Here is an 18,372-nt window from a genome sequence, read left to right on the forward strand (position 1 = left end):
GATGGGGGGTGGGACGGAGGGGCAAGTGGGTGATGGGTATTGAGGAGGACACGTTTTGGGATGAGCACTGGGTGTTGTATGGAAACCAATTTGACAATAAATTTCACATTTTAAAAAAATACAGAGGAAATAAAAAGAAATAAAAAGAAATACAAAATTGTTTGGCGTCTTGTGTATCATGATCACCAACTATACAAGACCAATTACTTACCCTCAATTGATGTCTCAGGGTGTGATTCTACAGATAAGCATTTTAATGTAAACCTTAACTATCAAAGTTTTAGATATAATTATATTTATATTAGCAAATGTCATAATTATGCCGGCTGTTGATTTTCTTCACCAGTTAACTTCAGATAATTTACCTTTTGAAACTAATTTTCCTTCATTGGCTCCTTCTTTCAAAAGTTTTCTTCTTGAGATAAATTCTCCCATGAGTAGGAAAAGTAACTCCTACGTTTTTCATTAACTGTCTTTCTTTCATAAAGAAATTTAATTCTGTTTTTCTTAAAGAGGAAAAATAAACTTTGTTTTTATATTCAAAACTGAAATAATGGATTATTGCCAGGTAACCATAGTGACAAAGTAGTTACTTACCACAGTAGATGGATTTTGAGAATAAAAAACTATATTAGTATTAAAAGTGGGCTGATAATTAATTGTGGGTTTAGCACATTAATCACCATCATAAGTATTTGATTTTCTAATGTCTTTTGAATTCTCCCAATGATGATTGAAGGCATATCTTGTAACATGTGAGTTAGTGAAAAAGCACTTCCAGTGATTATGTGGGGATGTGTGTTGTATGTAAGTTTACCAGGATATTAGAAATGGGCTGTATTTATTGATGAAAGGCTGTTCTGCCTCTGAATGTATTGGGCTTTGTAGGCCATTGTAATTCTTGCCAAAGTTTCATCATCCTGTAACTCATTTATCATTTCCACCACCATCTCCCTTTTCTCCTTTATTGCAGATGCTGCTCTTATGTGGGTCGGCGTGGAAATGGGCCTCAGGCAATCTCTATTGGCAAGAATTGTGATAAATTTGGAATTGTTGTTCATGAATTGGGCCATGTGATAGGCTTTTGGCATGAACACACACGACCAGATCGAGATAACCATGTCACTATCATAAGAGAAAACATCCAGCCAGGTGAGAGGCTTTAGAATACGTTGGGTTTAAGGTTGACAGAATATCTTTTAGTTGTGTTTACAGTATTTATTTAAGTTTTTCTTAAAAAAATGTGAACTGATTTTTTTCGATATGGTAGAACCAGCATTTTGCTGATTAAAAAAATACCCATGATGGTATTATATTTTTAATTTGTTTTCCTTCAGACTGGATGATCTTAGGTACTTTTTATGCTTGATCTTTTTTCTTAAGGTTTAGCTGTTTTATTTCTAAACTTCTGTGCTTTCCAAGAATGGGTGTAGGCTATTGAACCACAAAATGATAGTATTAAATTTTTTACAGCATTTTTAATACTTAGCTCTATACTTTATGTGGTAGGGATTTAGAAAAGATCCCAGGTTTGACATGAAATGTGCTGCTACCATAGAAATCTATATTATACCAGGGACAATTTTTGGAGAAAATTTCAGGGGAATGAGTCATTTCTGGGATAGTCTAAATAGTTTCTTTGAGAATTCTCCTTCAACTACCCTGAAGATAAATTCTTAAGAATTTTTTCAGTAGTTGAAATATCAGATATAATTAAAATTTAATTTTCTCTGGTAGTTAATGTGTGATAATAACCTTATTTTAAAGCTTTTTATTTAACTTTCATAAATTCTTAAAGATCAGTACATTTCAATTACCAAAAGATGAATTCTGTTTTTTGGAATCATCTTATAAGGTCATATGTATTTCAAGCATTAGAAAAGTAAATATTTGTCCTTATTTCTTTATTCGTGGCAAGTTTTAAGTTACAAACATTGAATTCCTTAGAATTTCTTGTAATTAATGGTATTGATCTATGTATTTGCTCATCACATGTTTGGTTCTAATTATTTATTGAGGCATTGTTAGATGTTGAAAATGCTGTGATGAAAAATATAAGGCTTAATGTGGGGTATGTGCGTATATATACATGATTGTAAGTGAGTGAGAAGAGTAATTATAGTCATATGATGAGAATACCATAAAGTCCAAGCAACATGTAACAAAATGTCTTGGTGAGTCAAGGGAGATGTCACAAAGGAACTGAAATTTGGAAGTAAAGTGGAAGTGTTGAAAGTGCACCGAAGAGTTATAGAATTTTAAGCTGTAAAAAAATCATGATCATAGCTATAATTATAGAAAATCAAATCATTTTTATTTTCCCATTATGGCTACATGGTATGTTGCAAATGGGAGATGAGTTGGTAATTACCTAATGAGGTTACATCATAGGGGATATTCTATATGAAGCTAGGGAACTTAGATTTTATCTTTTTTTTTTAATATTTATTCATTTTTGAGAGAGAGAGAGGGAGAGACAGAGTGTGAGTGGGGGGTGGGGCAGAGAGAGAGACACACACACAGAATCTGAAGCAGGCTCCAGGCTCTGAGCTGTCAGCACAGGGACTGATGCAGGGCTTGAACTCTTGACCTGAGCCGAAGCCTGGCGATTAACCAACTGAGCAACCCAGGTGCCCCGGATTTTATCTTTTAGCTACTGAGAATAATTGATGATTGAAAGCAGAACAAGTTCTGATTTTTTTAAAAAAAGATAAAAAAAAGAATTCTTTCAGCTTTGAGATCCTTAACTGAGGATGGGAAAGTTGAGGTGGGGAGGATGAACTTAAGTTAAGAAAACCTATAAGAAGATTAAATAAGTAACTTATAAGAGATGACTAAGTCTTCAGTCAAGGAAGTGCAGTTCAAGAAGAATAAGAGGCAATGACCTTTCAAATATATTTTAAGAGGAACACTAACATAGGAAGGAAAATCTTCAAGGATTTATTTTTAGGCAACAGGATGAATGGTGACATCATCAAATGAAGGAAGAAATAGGGATAAAGCAACATAATTTTTAGAGTGAGAAAGACAGATAATGATTTTATTTAGCAAATCCTTGATTTTGAGAAGCCATTGGATTATCCAAATGGAAGTGGTTAGTACACAAAGGAAAAGTGAGTCTAAACTTCAGGCTGTATCTAGAGAAGGAAATTTGATGGTAGATTTGACTGTCTAGGGAAATATTGAAGGGAGAGGAAAATACACCTGAGGATAGAAAGTAGGAGATGGCAAAAAATCCCCCCAAAGACCAATAAGGTTTGGTCTAAAAGGTAGAAGAAAAATCATTGAATATGATGTCCTAGGGAAGAGGTCATTTCAAGACTGATAAAGTAGGAGAAGAGGAGAGGGTGGTTCCAGATGGCAGTCTAAAAATATCCTGAACTCACTTCCTGCCATGGACACAACAAACTACAGCTATGCGTGGAATACTTTCTCTGAAAATATCTTGATAACTAGATGAACAGGGCCTCTCCAACAAAGGATTAAAGACCCACATGGAGAGAGGGTAGGAGAGGTGGAGACATACCTGCTGCCAAAAAATCCAGTTCTAGGCCTGATGACCCCTAATCAGATGAGATCTCAAAAGTACAGCACTTCCCCCTGTGGAGCAAGGGGTTTGGGCCCTACATCAGACACCTCAACCTTTGGGTCCTGCACGGGAAAGATGAGCCCCCCAGACATAAAACCATGAGGGATTATATCCAGGAGAAGAACAGAACTGGAAGGAACGGAGAACCTGCCTTTAAGGGGCTCACATGCAGACTCACGCACCCTATGACCCAGTGCGAAAACAGCAGCTTGAAAAGCACCTAGTCCTTCTGTGAAGCAGACGCAATGACTAATCGTAAAGTGACCACTAGACAGGAAGGAATGTTGTTGGGACTCTCCAGGGACAGAAGGAGTGGTAGGTGCCATTTTTTTCAACCTCTTTCTCCTTGCTAATGCCGACACTGGTGGGTGCCATTTTGGCAATCTCTGCCTGACCTGCTGGCGCAGGTAGGCGCAGACCCCCTCACCGTGCCTCAGCTATGCCACAGCCAGCTGGGAGAGCACCCTCCCCCACACTAGAACCATGTCACAGTCAGCCAGACAAGAGGCTTTCCCTCCCAAACCACAGATCTACCGCACCTAGGCAAACGCCCTACCCCTCCTGTGCCATAGCCATACCACAGCCGGGCAAGCACCTCACAGCCATGGCTGTGGCTCTGCCACCGCTGGTGGGTGCATGTGCCCCACACAGGGGATACCTTGGAGTGTCTGGCTCTGGTAGCCAAGGGGATTTTGCTCCTGGGCCTCATGGGTCATCTTCTACACAAAGCCCCTTCTTCGAGACTGGGAGATGTAGCTGTTCGGCCTCACACACGGGAACAAATACAGAAGAGGCGAAATGAGACAGGGGAATATATTTCAAATGAAAGACAAGACAGAACCTCAGATAATGATCTTAATGAAACAGAGATACATAGTCTACCTGATAAAAAATTCAAAGTAATGGCCAGAACGTTGCTCACTTCACCAGGGAGAAGAATGGATGAATACAATGAGAACGTAAACAAAGAAAATATGAGAAAGTACCGAATAGAAGTTACAGGATTGAAGAATACAATAATGGATGAAAAATACACTAAAGGGGTTCCACAATAGAGTGGATAAGGCAGAAGAATGGATCAGAGAATTGAAAGGCAAAGCAATGGAACTCGCTTAGAGTAGCAAAACGAAAAAAGAATTTAAAAAGGTGGAATATCTTGAGGGACTTACGGGACAACATTAATTAGAATAGTATCTGCATATAGGAGTCCCAGAAAGAGAAGAGAGTGAAAGGAACAGAAAGGTTATCTGAAGAAATCATGGCTGAAAACTTCCCTAATCTGGGGATGGAAACAGACATCCAGCTCCAGGAAGCCCATAGAGTTTCAAATAAGATGAACCCAAAGACGTCTACACCAAGACACCTTCTAATTAAAACATCAAAAGTTAAATACAAAGAGATAATCTTAAAAGTAGCAAGGGAAAAAAGCTTGTTACATACAAGGGAAATCCATAAAGCCATCAGCAGAATTTTTAGAAGAAACTTTAGCAGAACAGAAGAGAGTGGCATGACCTATTCAAAATACTGAAAGGAGTGGGGGGGGGGGGCGGGAAACCTTCCAACCAAGAATATTCTACCAAGCAAAGTTATCATTCAGAATTGAAGGAGAGAGAGTTTTCCAGACAAGCAAAACTTTAAAGGAATCCATAACCATTAAACCAGACTTACAAGAAACTGTAAAAGGCTTCTTTTTTAAATTGTTTTAATGTTTATTTATTTTTGAGAGAGAGGGAGAGAAACAGAGCATGAACGGAGGAGGGCAGAGAGACAGAGAGACACAGAATCCAAAGCAGGCTCCAGGCTCTGAGCTGTTAGCACAGAGCCTGACGTGGTGCTTGAACTCACAAACCGTGAGAACATGACCTGAGCTGAAGTCAGACACTTAACTGACTGAGCGATCCAAGTACCCCTAAAAGGACTTCTTTAAATAGAAAAGTACTGACAGTAATTAATGACAATAAAACATAAAAAGTAAAAAATGTCACTGGGAAAAGAATATGTATAGTAAAGGTAACAGGTTAATAACTGATAAAGCTAGTATGAAATAGGTCAAAAGAAAAAGATAGATTAACTATAATAATCAGTTCAAAGGTACATAAAATAAAAAGATTGAAAATGTGATATCAAAAGCAAAACATGGGCGGGGGGGAGTAAGAATGTGGTTTTGGAATGTATTCAAATTTAAGTTGCTATCAACTTAAAATAGACTGTTATATACATAGGATGTTACATGTGAATCTCACAGTAACCACAAGCAAACACTTATAGTGAATACCCAAAAGAAAATGAGAAAGGCATCTAAATATAACACTAAGGAAAGGTATCAAACCACAAGGATAAAAAGAAAGACAAGAAGAAAGGAACAGAGAGGAATTACAAAATCAGCCAGAAAACAGTCAACAAGATGGCAGTAAGTACATACCTATCAATAATTACTTTAAATGTAAATGGACTAAATACTTCCATCAAAAGATATAAAGTGGCTGAATATTTTAAAAACTACTCACCTATATGTTGCCTATAAGAGACTCACTTAAGAACTAAGGACACCAGACTGAAAGTGAAGGAATGGAAAAAAGATATTTTCTCCACTGAGTCACTGAAGAATTTAAAAGAGAAATTAAAAAATACCTAGATACAAAGGAAAATAGAAATATGATATACCAAAATCTATGGAATGCAGTAAAAGTGATTATAAGAGGTTAAGTTCATAGCAATACAGGCCTATCTCAAGAAACCAAAAAAAAAAAAAAAAAAAAAAAAGCTCAAATAAACAATCTAACTTTACACCCAAAGGAACTAGAAAAAGAACAAATGAAGCCAAAGTTAGTAGAAGAAAGGAAATAATAAATGGAATAGAACTTAATAGATAATAGAAAAGATCAATGAAATTAAAAGTTAGGTCTTTGAAAAGGTAAAATTGATAAACCTTCAGTTAGACTCACCAGGAAAAAGAGAAGGCTCAAATAAATAAAATTAGAAATGAAATAGAAGTAACAACTGATACCATAGCAATACAAAGGATCATTAGACTAATATGAACAATTATAGGTAAGCAAATAGGGTGACCTAGAAGAATTAGTTATGTTCCTAGAAACATACAATCTTTCAAGACTGAATCATAAGGAAATAGAAAACCTGAACATACTAATTACTTATAAAGAGATCAGTAACTAAAAACTCCCAACATACAGAAGTCCAGGACCAGAATGCTTCATTGGTAAATTCTACTTAATATTCAAAGAAGACGTAATACCTATCCTTCTCAAACTATTCCAAAAAATTGAAGAGGATGAAATGCTTCTGAACTCATTTTATAAAGTCAGCATTACTCTAATACTAAAACCAGACAAGGGCAGCATAAAAAAAGGAAAATTACAGGCCAATATCCCTGATGAATATAGATGCAAAAATCCCCAGTAAAGTATTAGCAAATATTAATAAACCAAAATAATCCATTAAAAGGATCATACACTATGATCAAGTGCATTTTATTCCAGGGATGCAAGGATGGCTCAAACGTGCAAATTAACCAATGCGATATACCACATTAACAAAATATAAAAATCAGGAGAAAATGGGTGATTGGCGTTGAGGAGGGCACTTGTTGAGATGAGCACTGGGTGTTGTATGTAAGCGATGAATCACGGGAATCTACCTCCAAAACCAAAAGCACACTGTATGTTAATCAATTTGACAATAAATTATATTAAAAAATAATAATTGGAAACATAAAACCCCACAAAACATAGAAATCATATGATCAATTAAAAAGATACAGAAAAAGCACTTGAGAAAATTCAACATCTATTTATAGTAAAAACTCTCAACAAAGTGGGTATAGAGGGAATGTACTTTGACATAATAAAGACCATATATCACAAAATCACAGCTAATATCTTACTCAGTGGTGAAAAACTGAAAGTGTTTCCTGTAAGGTCAGGAGCAAGACACTTTTGGCACTTTTATTCAAAATACTATTGGAAGCTCTAGCTACAGCAGTTCGATCAGAAAAAGAAGTAAAAGGCATACAATTTGGAAAGGAAGTAAAATGGCCACTATTTATAGATGACATGATGCTATTTGTAGGAAACTAAAGGCTCCACCAAAATAACTTCTGGTGCCAATAAATGAATTCAGTAAATTTTGTGGAATACAAAATTAATATATAAAACTATTGTATTTCTATACACTAATAAATTATCAGAAAGAGAAATCAAGAAAACAATCATTTATGATTGCATCAGATGGTATAAAATACCTTGGAATATGTTTAACCAGGGGAGTGAAAGACTTGTATACTGAAAACTAGTAAGACACTGATGAAAGAAATTGAGGAAAACACAGATAAGTAAAAACATATTCCATGTTCATGGATTGAAGAATTAATATCGTTAAATATCCATGCTACCCAAAGCAATATACGGATTCAGTGCAATCCCTATGAAAATTCTAATGGCAATTTTTAGAGACATAGAACAAATAATGCTAAAATTTGTATGGAGTTGCAATAGACTCTGAATAGACAAAGCAATCTTGAGAAAGAAAAAACAAAACCAGAAGTATCATGCTCCCTGATTTCAAACTATACTACGCAATTACAGTAATCAAAACCGTATGGTACCGGCTTAAAAACAGCCTCATAGATCAGTGGAACAGAATAGTGTGCCTAGAAATAAACTAAAACATATGTGATCAATTAATCTATAGCAAAAGGAGCAAGAACAATGCAATGAGGAGAGGATAGTTTCTTCAATAATTGGTGCTGGGAAAACGGGACAGCTACATGCAGAAGAATGAAAGTGGACCACTATCTTCCACCATTCACAAAAATTAACTCAAAATGGATTAAAGTCCAATGTAAGACCTGGAACCATAAAATTCCTAGAAGAAAACATTGGCAGTAAGCTCTTTGACTTTAGGCTTAGCAATGGTTTTTTTTTTTTTTTTTTTTGATCTGATTCCAAATGCAAAGGTAATAAAAGGAAAAATAAATGTGTCTACATCAAACTAAAACGCTTCTGCATAGTGAAAGAATCCATCAATAAAATGGAAGGCAACTTGCTGAATGGGAAAAGACATTTGCAAATCATACATCTGATAAGGGGTTATTAGCACCCAAAATATATAAAGAACTCATACAACTTAACAGCAAAATATAATCTGGTTAAAAAATGGACAGAGGCTCTGAATAGACATTTTTCCAAAGAAGACATACAGATAAGCAACAGGCACATGAAAAGATGTTCAACAGCATTAATCATCAGGGAAATGCAAAATAAAACTAAAATCAGATATCATCTCATACCTGTTAAAACAGCTTTTATAAAAAAGACAAGAGATAACAAGTCTTGGAAGGATATGGAGATAAGGGAGTCTTCATGCACTGGTGAAGATACCATAGAAAGCAGGATGGAGGTTCTTTCAATAAATTAAAAATAGAACTACCGTATGATCCAACAATTCCACTTCTTGGTATCTATGCAAAGAAAACAAAATTACCAATTCAAGAAGATATATGCATCCCTGTCTCCATTGCAGCATTATCCACAGTAGTCAAAATAGGAAAACAACTTAAGTATCCATCCATCAATAAATGAATGAATAAAGAAGACCTCTCTCTCTCTCTCTCTCTCTCTCTCTCTCTCACACACACACACACACACACACACACACACACACACACACTGGTATATTACTCAGTCATGAAAAATATGAAAAATGAAATCTTGCCATTTGTGACAACATTGATGGACCTTGAGGGTATTATGCTAAGTGAAATAAGTCAGACAGAGAAAGACAAATCCGCATGATTTCAATTCTAATTGGAATCTAAAAAACAAAACTAACAAACGCATAAACCAGAACAAAACTGAGATTCGTAGATACAGAGAATAGAGTGGTGGTTGCCAAAGGAGAAGGGATTTGGGGATATGAAGTAGGTAAACAGAATCAAGAAGTATAAACTTCCAGTTATAAAATAAGTAAGTCACGAAGATGTAATGTACTGCACAGGGAATTCAGTCAGCATTTTATTAACTCTGCATGGTGATTGATGGTGATTAGATTTATTGTGGTGACCAGTTTGCAGTGTATACAAGCATCTAATCACTATGTTGTACACATGAAACTAATATAATATTGTATGTCAATTGTACATCAGTTTTAAAAAATGATGAAATCATTTGTAGTGTTGATTATCAAGGAGAAGTAAAGCAAACGTTTACTCCCAATATAGGAGGCTCAAATGCCTGAGCCAGCTATCAAAGTTCATCTTACTTTATATCATTAAGAAAGAAATAAAAAGGAGACAATATTTTGGGAAATGATTTCAACTATCAATTAATGAGAAGTTTGCTGTTAACCATAGCTATTAAGTTTCTTTTATTACGTGGAGAAAACATCTTATAAAGGAAGTAACTTTCAAGAATGATTCTTACTCTTAATAATAGGACTCTGTTTTAACATAAGGATGTATTTAAAACAAGCAAGAAATATGTAAGTAGTATATAAATGTATAATACTTAACGCAGTGCTTAGGAAATTATGGCTATTCATACTCTGGGTGACTCAACATTCAGGCAAATGGAAAAGAAAGAATTTATTGTGTGAGATTTTCTGAGTATTTGGAACTAGTGTAGCAGGGCAATTCTAGTATGAAAGAGTTCATGCTGGAGATTAATCTTCAACAAATTTATGACTTGCTCTGGCTCAGAAACTTAAGATCAACTGTTATTCAAGGGCAATGTCTAATAAGTGCAGACTTTAGCCTCACATTTATATGCAAAATTAGTAACTACAATAGGAACCAGATTGTTACAAGGATTGTATTACTTCAATCCATTTTATTTATTTTATTTTTATTTTTTTTAAGTTTCTCTATTTATTTTGAGAAAGAGAGAGAGAACAAGCAGGGGAGGGGCAGAGAAAGAGCAGTGGGGAGAGAGGGAGAGGAAGAGAGAATCCCAAGCAGGCTCTGCATTGTCAGTGCAAAGCCCAACGCAGGGCTTGAACTCATGAACTGCGAGATCATGATGATCTGAACTGAAATCACTATGACATCATGACCCGAGCTGAAACCAAGGGTCAGATGCTTAACCAGCTGAGCCGTCTAGGTGCCCCACTTTAATCCATTTTAGAATATGCCTTCAAGAAGAAGGTTCATCATCTTTTTTTTTTTTTTTAATTGTTTAGGGTGAGTTCCCCTGGTTCTCTGTATCTCTGGTCTTCTTCCCTTTATTCATGAAATAAGTTCAGTTTTCTTTATTTGGACCATGTATGGTTATATTGTTTTTATTTAGCACAAAACACTGAGTCACCTGTATGTTAAGTGCTCAATTATATGCCTCAGAATCTATGACTAAAGTTGCTTAATGTTCCACTTTCAGAAATTTTTATGAAGCATTTTGCTTTAACTAGAGAATATCTTCCCATAGTGTGCTTGAATTTTGAAATCTCCACTCTCCACTGGGCATAGATTAGTATCTATAAAATCAACTCCATAGCTTTATGAAAACCTCACCTCAGAACTGGATATGTTAAAACATACTTATTCCTTATGAAGAAGAGAGTTTGCAAGAATACAGAGTATTTCCTGAAAATAGTTATAGTACAAATAGGCACATCAGAGATTTGTGGAACACATATTTCACTGTACAAGCTGGTTATCTCATTAAAAACTAGTTAATGTGTGAATTAATTGAAAGATAGACCAAAACACTTTAGTCTGGGACTTGGGTTCTGTCACTTCAGGATGATTCTTTAATCGTTAGTGCTGAGCACACCACTTTTCCTTATCACATGCAGAAGACATACTATACTTTGGTATCACTCTATTTCTTTATTGTCGTTAGGAAAATTTTATTAATGTGATATTTATATTTTTCATAGTAATATGGCAGTTGGAATAAAAACCTAGTTAGATGAGTGTTGTACTCTAGAATACAAAGCTAGTTAGATGAGTGGAATAAAAACATAGTTAGATGAGTATTGTTCCATTTTAAGTTGGAACCTTGAATTTGGAATTCTAGGAACTCACCTTTACATTTTGATCTTTCAAAGCTTTTTAAGTTACGTGAGCCACTAAAGCAGCTGTCTTCGTCTACTGAAATTATGAAAACAGAGTCACTGAGGTCTCATCTCTATCTGAGGAAATTCTGTGTTTCTGGAACAACTGCCATGGATGTACAAATCTAAGTCTGTTATTTTCAAATTTCAAGAAACCGTGTAACAATACAGATATAAACAACCAGTTGAGAATCCTATTAAAAGGAAAATGTCCAGAAGTTAAAATAACAGTTGTGAAAAGTAAAGCAAAAATAAATTATTAAGTTCTCAAGCATATTCTTCCCGATCAAAACACCCTCCAAGTAAAGGTTGGAATGGATTCATCAGAGAGAATCTTGTTTCAATTTTGAGTGAAATCTGCTGCTATTGTTTTTGCCTTTAGTGACAAAGTCACATAGCTAAAGCCTGCAGTGTTATGTGTACATGAAAATATTCTTTTTATATTTTTCTCAGTGTTTCAGAGAAAGACTCTAAAGCAAAAGATAATTTTGGTTGATCTTGGAAAATGTAGTCCTAAGAGAAAGCTGGAGTCCCATTTGGTAACGATGTAACTTTTTATAATCATTCCTGCAGGGTTGAAAAAAGCAGTGAGATTAAAAAAAAAGTATAAGAACATAAAGCATATACATGCAAAACAATCCAAAGTATGTTTTTGATAATCTACTTTTTTCCCCCCAAATTAACTTATTAATGAAATTCAGTATTAATGTTTCAACGTGATGTTAAGTGAAAACAGCATGCATACTTTTGCACGTACCTGGGTGTTCGCATTTAGCTGCAACTTGCATTTACTAAAAAGCAGATGCAGGCTTAGGAGGGGCTCTTCTGTTCTTGTCTCTGTCTGCTAAAAGGCTTCTGAAATGTTTCTTAGGTCAAGAATACAATTTTCTGAAGATGGAGCCTGGAGAAGTAAACTCACTTGGAGAAAGATACGATTTTGACAGTATCATGCACTATGCCAGGAACACCTTCTCAAGGTTGGAGTCTCAGGTTATACCTTTTGACTTTTAATTCCTTTCCTCCGTGTGGCTCCTGACAAAGCTATGCTTAACATTAGAACTTGAAGCTCTTTCAAATACTGTTGCCCTCAAGTACAAAAATACTCGATTAAGGTTTATAGCCAACACCAGCATTTGAGATTTTAAAAACATGTTTTCACATTTCCTATCAAATACATACATTCAGATTAAAAATTAAAATGGTATGAATTAATTAAAACTATTTTATATTCCTAAGTCAATTTTAAAAGTTCAGTGAAAATGATTATTAAACCAATCCGTATTTTAAATTGGCATAGCATCATTTAAGGAAACTTAGGCATTCACAAATCACATAGGGTACTTGGTTGTTGAGTTGGAATCATGTTTATTCTCTATTTAAGCTGTGTTCTCTATTGTATATTTTCTATTGCTCAACTACTAGTTATGCTTGAAAGGTGCTTAACTAATTTAATTCTCAAAGAACATATTATGAAGATATTTTGCCTCATGTAATTTAGAATTTCACCACTTATTAGACTTAAATTCATTTCATTAAAGATTTAATGCTATTTTTAAAGAATGCAATAAATTTGGGTTTCAATAACTTTATTCTAAAGATGACGTCATCGAGCAAATAGTTCCCAGGTAAGGAATTTAGATCTGTCAAATCATTGAAATCATCCCCTTTCCCCATTTATGCTCATTTTACACTCATATGTCTAACTCATTCTTTTTTGTCCACTTATGTCCACTTCACAACTCATCTAACATCTATTTCTTTTTTTAAATTTTTTTTTAAGTTTATTTATTTTTGGGGGGAGGGACAGAGAAGGAAAGAGAAAGAAGACGCAGGACTCAAAACCACAAACCGTGAGATTATGACCTAAGCCAAAGTCAAGAGTACAATGCTTAACCATCTGAGCCACCCAGATGCCCCTCAAACATCTGTTTCTAAGGGCAGGGTCAGAAAGGAGATAAAAAATTCAAATTAATACCCCTGTCTTTTGAAAAATAAATCCTTTTTTTTAAATATTTCATTTTTTAAAGATTTTTATTTTTTTTAAGTAATCTCTACACCCAATGCCCACGTTGTAGGTTGAACCTACAACCCCGAAATCAAGAGTCCCATGCTCCACCAACTGAACCAGCCAGGTGCCCCCTAAAATACTTCTTAATAAAAAGTAAAGAATGATGTGTCAATGAGCTTTTAATACTTAGATACATTTTTAAATTATGCTCCTTTAAAAAGACAAAATTATATTATTTAAAAAATTGAGTGTGAACTGTATTTTAATAATTATTCACTGTATTTAATAATTATTTTCTACTGAAGTGTGTATATATACAATATATATAGTTTATGCCTGTAGTTTATATATTTATATACTGTGTGTGTGTGTATATATATATATTATACAGGTATAATATATATGTTGTTTTTGGAATTGAATTTAAGTTTTGGTAGAAATACACCCATAAATTTGGCCTGAAATTAATCTCAAAGAGTTATAGAACTTTATTTTTAGATCAGTGTTTGGAATTGAATTTTCCATAGAAACATGTAACAAATGGGATTCGGGTCCCAGTTCAGCCAAGGCACCTCTCGTGTGTTGGTATATTATATTATTTAGAGCTAAACTGACTTTTGATTCTTTGGAACATAGGAAGTAGTGGAAAGAGGAGAAAATAATTCATTCTTTCTGTCTTTTATAGATGATGAATCTATACCAAAGTCTAAAATATGTATTTCCTCTCATTCTGCATTTCTTTTACATGTTTAAATTGCTTCTTTTTCTTCTTTTCCATAAGCCATCCTGCTCTTGCTGCCTGAAGTCCATCGCTCCCACCCCCCACACCATGGTGCTGCATGCCAACCAGTCTTGACCCATTATTTGTCTTATTCTTCCAAAATTATCCTATTCAGTCTTCCCAGTGAACTTAGAGTGAAAGTAACTGTATCTACCTATGAGAAGAGTTGATGCAATTCACATTATTTTATTGTTTTGATCTTTAAAGAGACTGTTTACTAACTCGTACATATATTTAAAAACCAAATTCCAGGAGAAAAATTAGTTTTCACAGTTCTTAGCCATCACCTCCAAAGTATTTGAAGCTCTGTGTGTGTGTGTGTGTGTGTGTGTGTGTGCGTGCGCGTGTGTGTTAAAAGACACTGAACATAAAATTTGCAATCTTAACTATTTTTTAAGTGTACACTAAAGTGATGTTAAACTAAATAATTTACTAAATAGTTAAACTATTTAGTTAAACTAAATAGTTTAGTTTAGTTTAGTTAAATAGTTTAGTTAACTAGTTAATAGTTAATAGTTAACTAGTTAACTAATAGTTTAGTTAACTATTTAGTTAAACTAAATAATTAAACTATTTTTTAAGTGTACACTTAGTGATGTTAAGTGTATTCACATGGTTGTGAAACAGATGTTTGGAACTTTTTCATCTTGCAAAACTGAAACCCAGTGACCATTAAACAATAATGCCCCATTTCCCCTCCTGCCAGCCCCTGGTGACTACCATTCCACTTTGTGTTTCCATGAACTTGGATACTTTAGATACCTCATTAAGTAGAATCATACAGTATTTGTCCTTTTGTGATTGGCTTATTTCATTTAGCATGATGTCTTCATGGTTTATCCAAGTTGTAGCATGTGAAAGGATTTCCTTCCTTTTCAAGGCTGAATAATTTTCCATTGTATGTATATACCGTGTTTTGTTTATTTATCCACTGATAGACATTTGAGTTGCTTCCACTTGTTGGCTATTGTGAATAGTACTGCTATCAATATGGGTATGCAAATATCTTTGCCAAATCCTGTTTTCAATTATTTTGCATATATACCCAGACATAGGATTGCTGGATCATATGGTAGTTCTATTTTTAATTTTTTGAAGAAACTTCATTATGTTTTCTATAGTAGCTGCACCATTTCACAATCCCACAGCAGTACACAAAGTGTTCCAATTAATCCATATCCTTACCAACATGTGTTATTGTCTCTTTTTTTTTCTTTTTCTCTTTTTAAATAGTAGCCATCCTAATGGGTATGACTTGATGTTTCATTGCAGTTTTGATTTTCATTTCTTTGATGATTAATCATGTTGAGTATCCTTTCGTGTGCTTTCTAGTTGTGTATTGTCTTTGGAGAAATGTCTATTCAATTCTTTTGGCCATCTTAAAGTCAGATTATTCATTTTTTGTTGTTGAATTGTAGGAGTTCTTTATACATTCTGGCTCCTTATTGGATGTATAATTTGCAAATATTTTCCTTTTTTCATCTTTGCTGCATAGTAGTTTTTTTTTTTATTTGTGTAGTCCCACTTACCTGTTTTTGCTTTTGTTAACTGTGCTTTAGTGTCATATCCAAGAAATTATTGCCAGATTCTATGTCATGAAGGTTTTCCACTATTTTCTTCTAGGATTTTTATAGTTTTGGGATTTGTGTTTAGGTCTTTAATCTATTTTTAGTTAACTTTTTGTATAGCTTAAATAATTGCCTAACTTTATTGTTTTATGTGGATATTCAGTTTTCCCAGTATCATTTATTGAAAAAATATATATATACATTTCTGATTGTTTTTGGCACCCTTGTTAAAGATTATTTGCTGTATTTACTAGGGTTTGTTTCTGAGATTCTTATTCTGTTCCATTGGTCTATAGGTCTGTCTTTATACCAGTAACACACTGCTTTGATTACTTTAGCTTAATAATATGTTTTGAAATCACAATGTGTGAGTCTTCCAACTTTGTTGTTTTCAAAATTTTTTAACTATTTGAGGTTTTATGAAATTCCATATGAATTTTGGGTCTGTTTTTCTGTCTCTGCAAGAAATTATATTGGGTTTTGATAGAGATTGTGCTGGATCTATAGATCATTTTGTGTCATGTGGACATTTTAACAAATTAAGCATAGAATGTCCATGCCATCCATAAGAATGGAATGTCTTTCCATTTATTTTTGTCTTCTTTAATTTCTTTCAACAATGTTTTGTAGTTTTAATTTAGAAGTCTTTCACCTTTTTGGTTGGGCTTATTCCTAAGTACTTTATTCTTTTTGATGGTATTTTAAATGGATTTTTTTTCTTTTTTCTTTTTAAGTTTTTAATGTTTATTCATTTTTTGAGAGAGAGAGACAGAGACAGAGCAAAAGCGGGGGAGGAGCAGAGAGAGGGAGACCCAGAATCTGAAGTAGGCTCCAGGCTCTGTGTTGACAGACATGGGGCTCAAACTCACAAACTGTGAGATCATAACCTGAAGTCAGACGCTTAACCGCCTGAGCCACCCAGATGCCCCTGGAATTGTTTTTCTTCATTTCCTTTTCAGATTGTTCATTGTTATTGTATGGAATTGCAACTGATTTTTGTGTGTTCAGTTTGAATGCTGCAACTTTGCTGAATTTATTAGTTCTAACTTTTTTTGTGGACTCCATAAGGTTTTCTACACATAGGATTATATGATCTGCAAAGAGAGAAGATTTCAATTCTTTTTTTCTTATTTTACTTCTTTTTCTTGCCTAATTACTCTGGCTACAACTTCCAATACTATGTTGAATAGAAGTGGTGAGAGTGGACATTTCTGCTTTGTTCTTGATCTTAGATGAAAAACTCAGTTTTTCACTGCTGAGTATGATGTTAGCTGTAGGTTTTTCATTCATGGTCTTTATGTTGAGATGGTTTCCTTCTATTCCTAGTTCATTGAAAGTTTTTATCTTGAAAGGTGTGAATTTTGTCAAATGAGTTTTCTACATCAGTTAGATGAACATGTGGTTTTTTGTCCTTCATTCTATTAATACAAATATTTGAAATTTTATATATTTTTTCTATTCTGGATCCAGGGAGTCTGTAAAAGTTTTAGTTGTTTTCATGAATGTAGCCCATCAGCAGATTTGGGTACTTACTTTTAGGGAGAATAGGACTAGATAAATGGGATCTTTATATGCATGGGTAATTTGGAATATAGAGGCTTGTTAACTGGGATTGCTCATTTTTCATTAATAAAAAATTACAAAATTTTACAGAGTTTCTTTAAAAAGCATAGCTCATTCACTCTTCTCATGTAGATGGAGCCAGTGAAGATTAGTATGCGAAGCCTTTTGTAATCTGTCTCTGGCCTATTGATAGTGCCTCACTGAGGATAGTCAGGAAGAGCCTGCATTACTTAATGGCCTGGATGTGGAGGGAGAGAATTGTTAACTTCCTGACCACAAAGAAAGAACAAAAGAAATGGTGACTTACCCCCTTCTGAATGAGAGGTTACCTCAGTAGAGAGAAGAAGTCAAAATTCATCACTCTGTTGTCTGAGTTTGAATATATCCATGCCAAGATGTCCTTGACCTTTTCAAGTTGAACTGTTTTGAAAACTGGAAAAAATCAACCTTTAAAGATTACAAATCTGTTTTTAGAAATAGAAAATAGTGAATACTTTGTTGGTGCTGAAGTACTACAGAAATGGCAGCCCTTCACTAATTTGGACTTACCCTATTTAATGTATATGTTGATTCATGAAGTGTAGTTGAAGAATGGCTTTTCTCAATGCTACCCTATTTTATAGCTCTACTTCCCCTTCAATTGCACTGGCCTAGCTATAGTTGCATCTAATTAAGTATGTGCAAGCTCTCACTTTTGCTAGTCAACTCCCATAAATCATTAGTTTCCTTCCTACTTTTATCTCAGGCAGTATGCATGTGGCGTTCTATAGATACTTAAATTTATAGAGTTCCATTC

The 18,372-nt window shown here is 34.4% G+C and overlaps 1 protein-coding gene across 1 annotated transcript in view; it reads left to right on the plus strand.

Moving 5' to 3' along the window:
* TLL1 (tolloid like 1) overlaps positions 1-18,372 on the plus strand; it is a 211,211-nt gene that overhangs the window by 106,225 nt on the left and 86,614 nt on the right. The window contains exons 6-7 of the mRNA XM_047091921.1: positions 974-1,152; positions 12,528-12,633. Of these exons, the coding sequence (XP_046947877.1) occupies positions 974-1,152; positions 12,528-12,633 (285 nt within the window). The remainder of the gene's footprint in view (positions 1-973; positions 1,153-12,527; positions 12,634-18,372) is intronic.

This window comes from Lynx rufus, unplaced genomic scaffold, assembly GCF_022079265.1.
Source record: "Lynx rufus isolate CCGP_SWC_20201006 ecotype Redwood Valley unplaced genomic scaffold, mLynRuf1.p SCAF_3, whole genome shotgun sequence".
In the NCBI taxonomy this organism is placed as follows: Eukaryota; Metazoa; Chordata; class Mammalia; order Carnivora; family Felidae; genus Lynx; species Lynx rufus.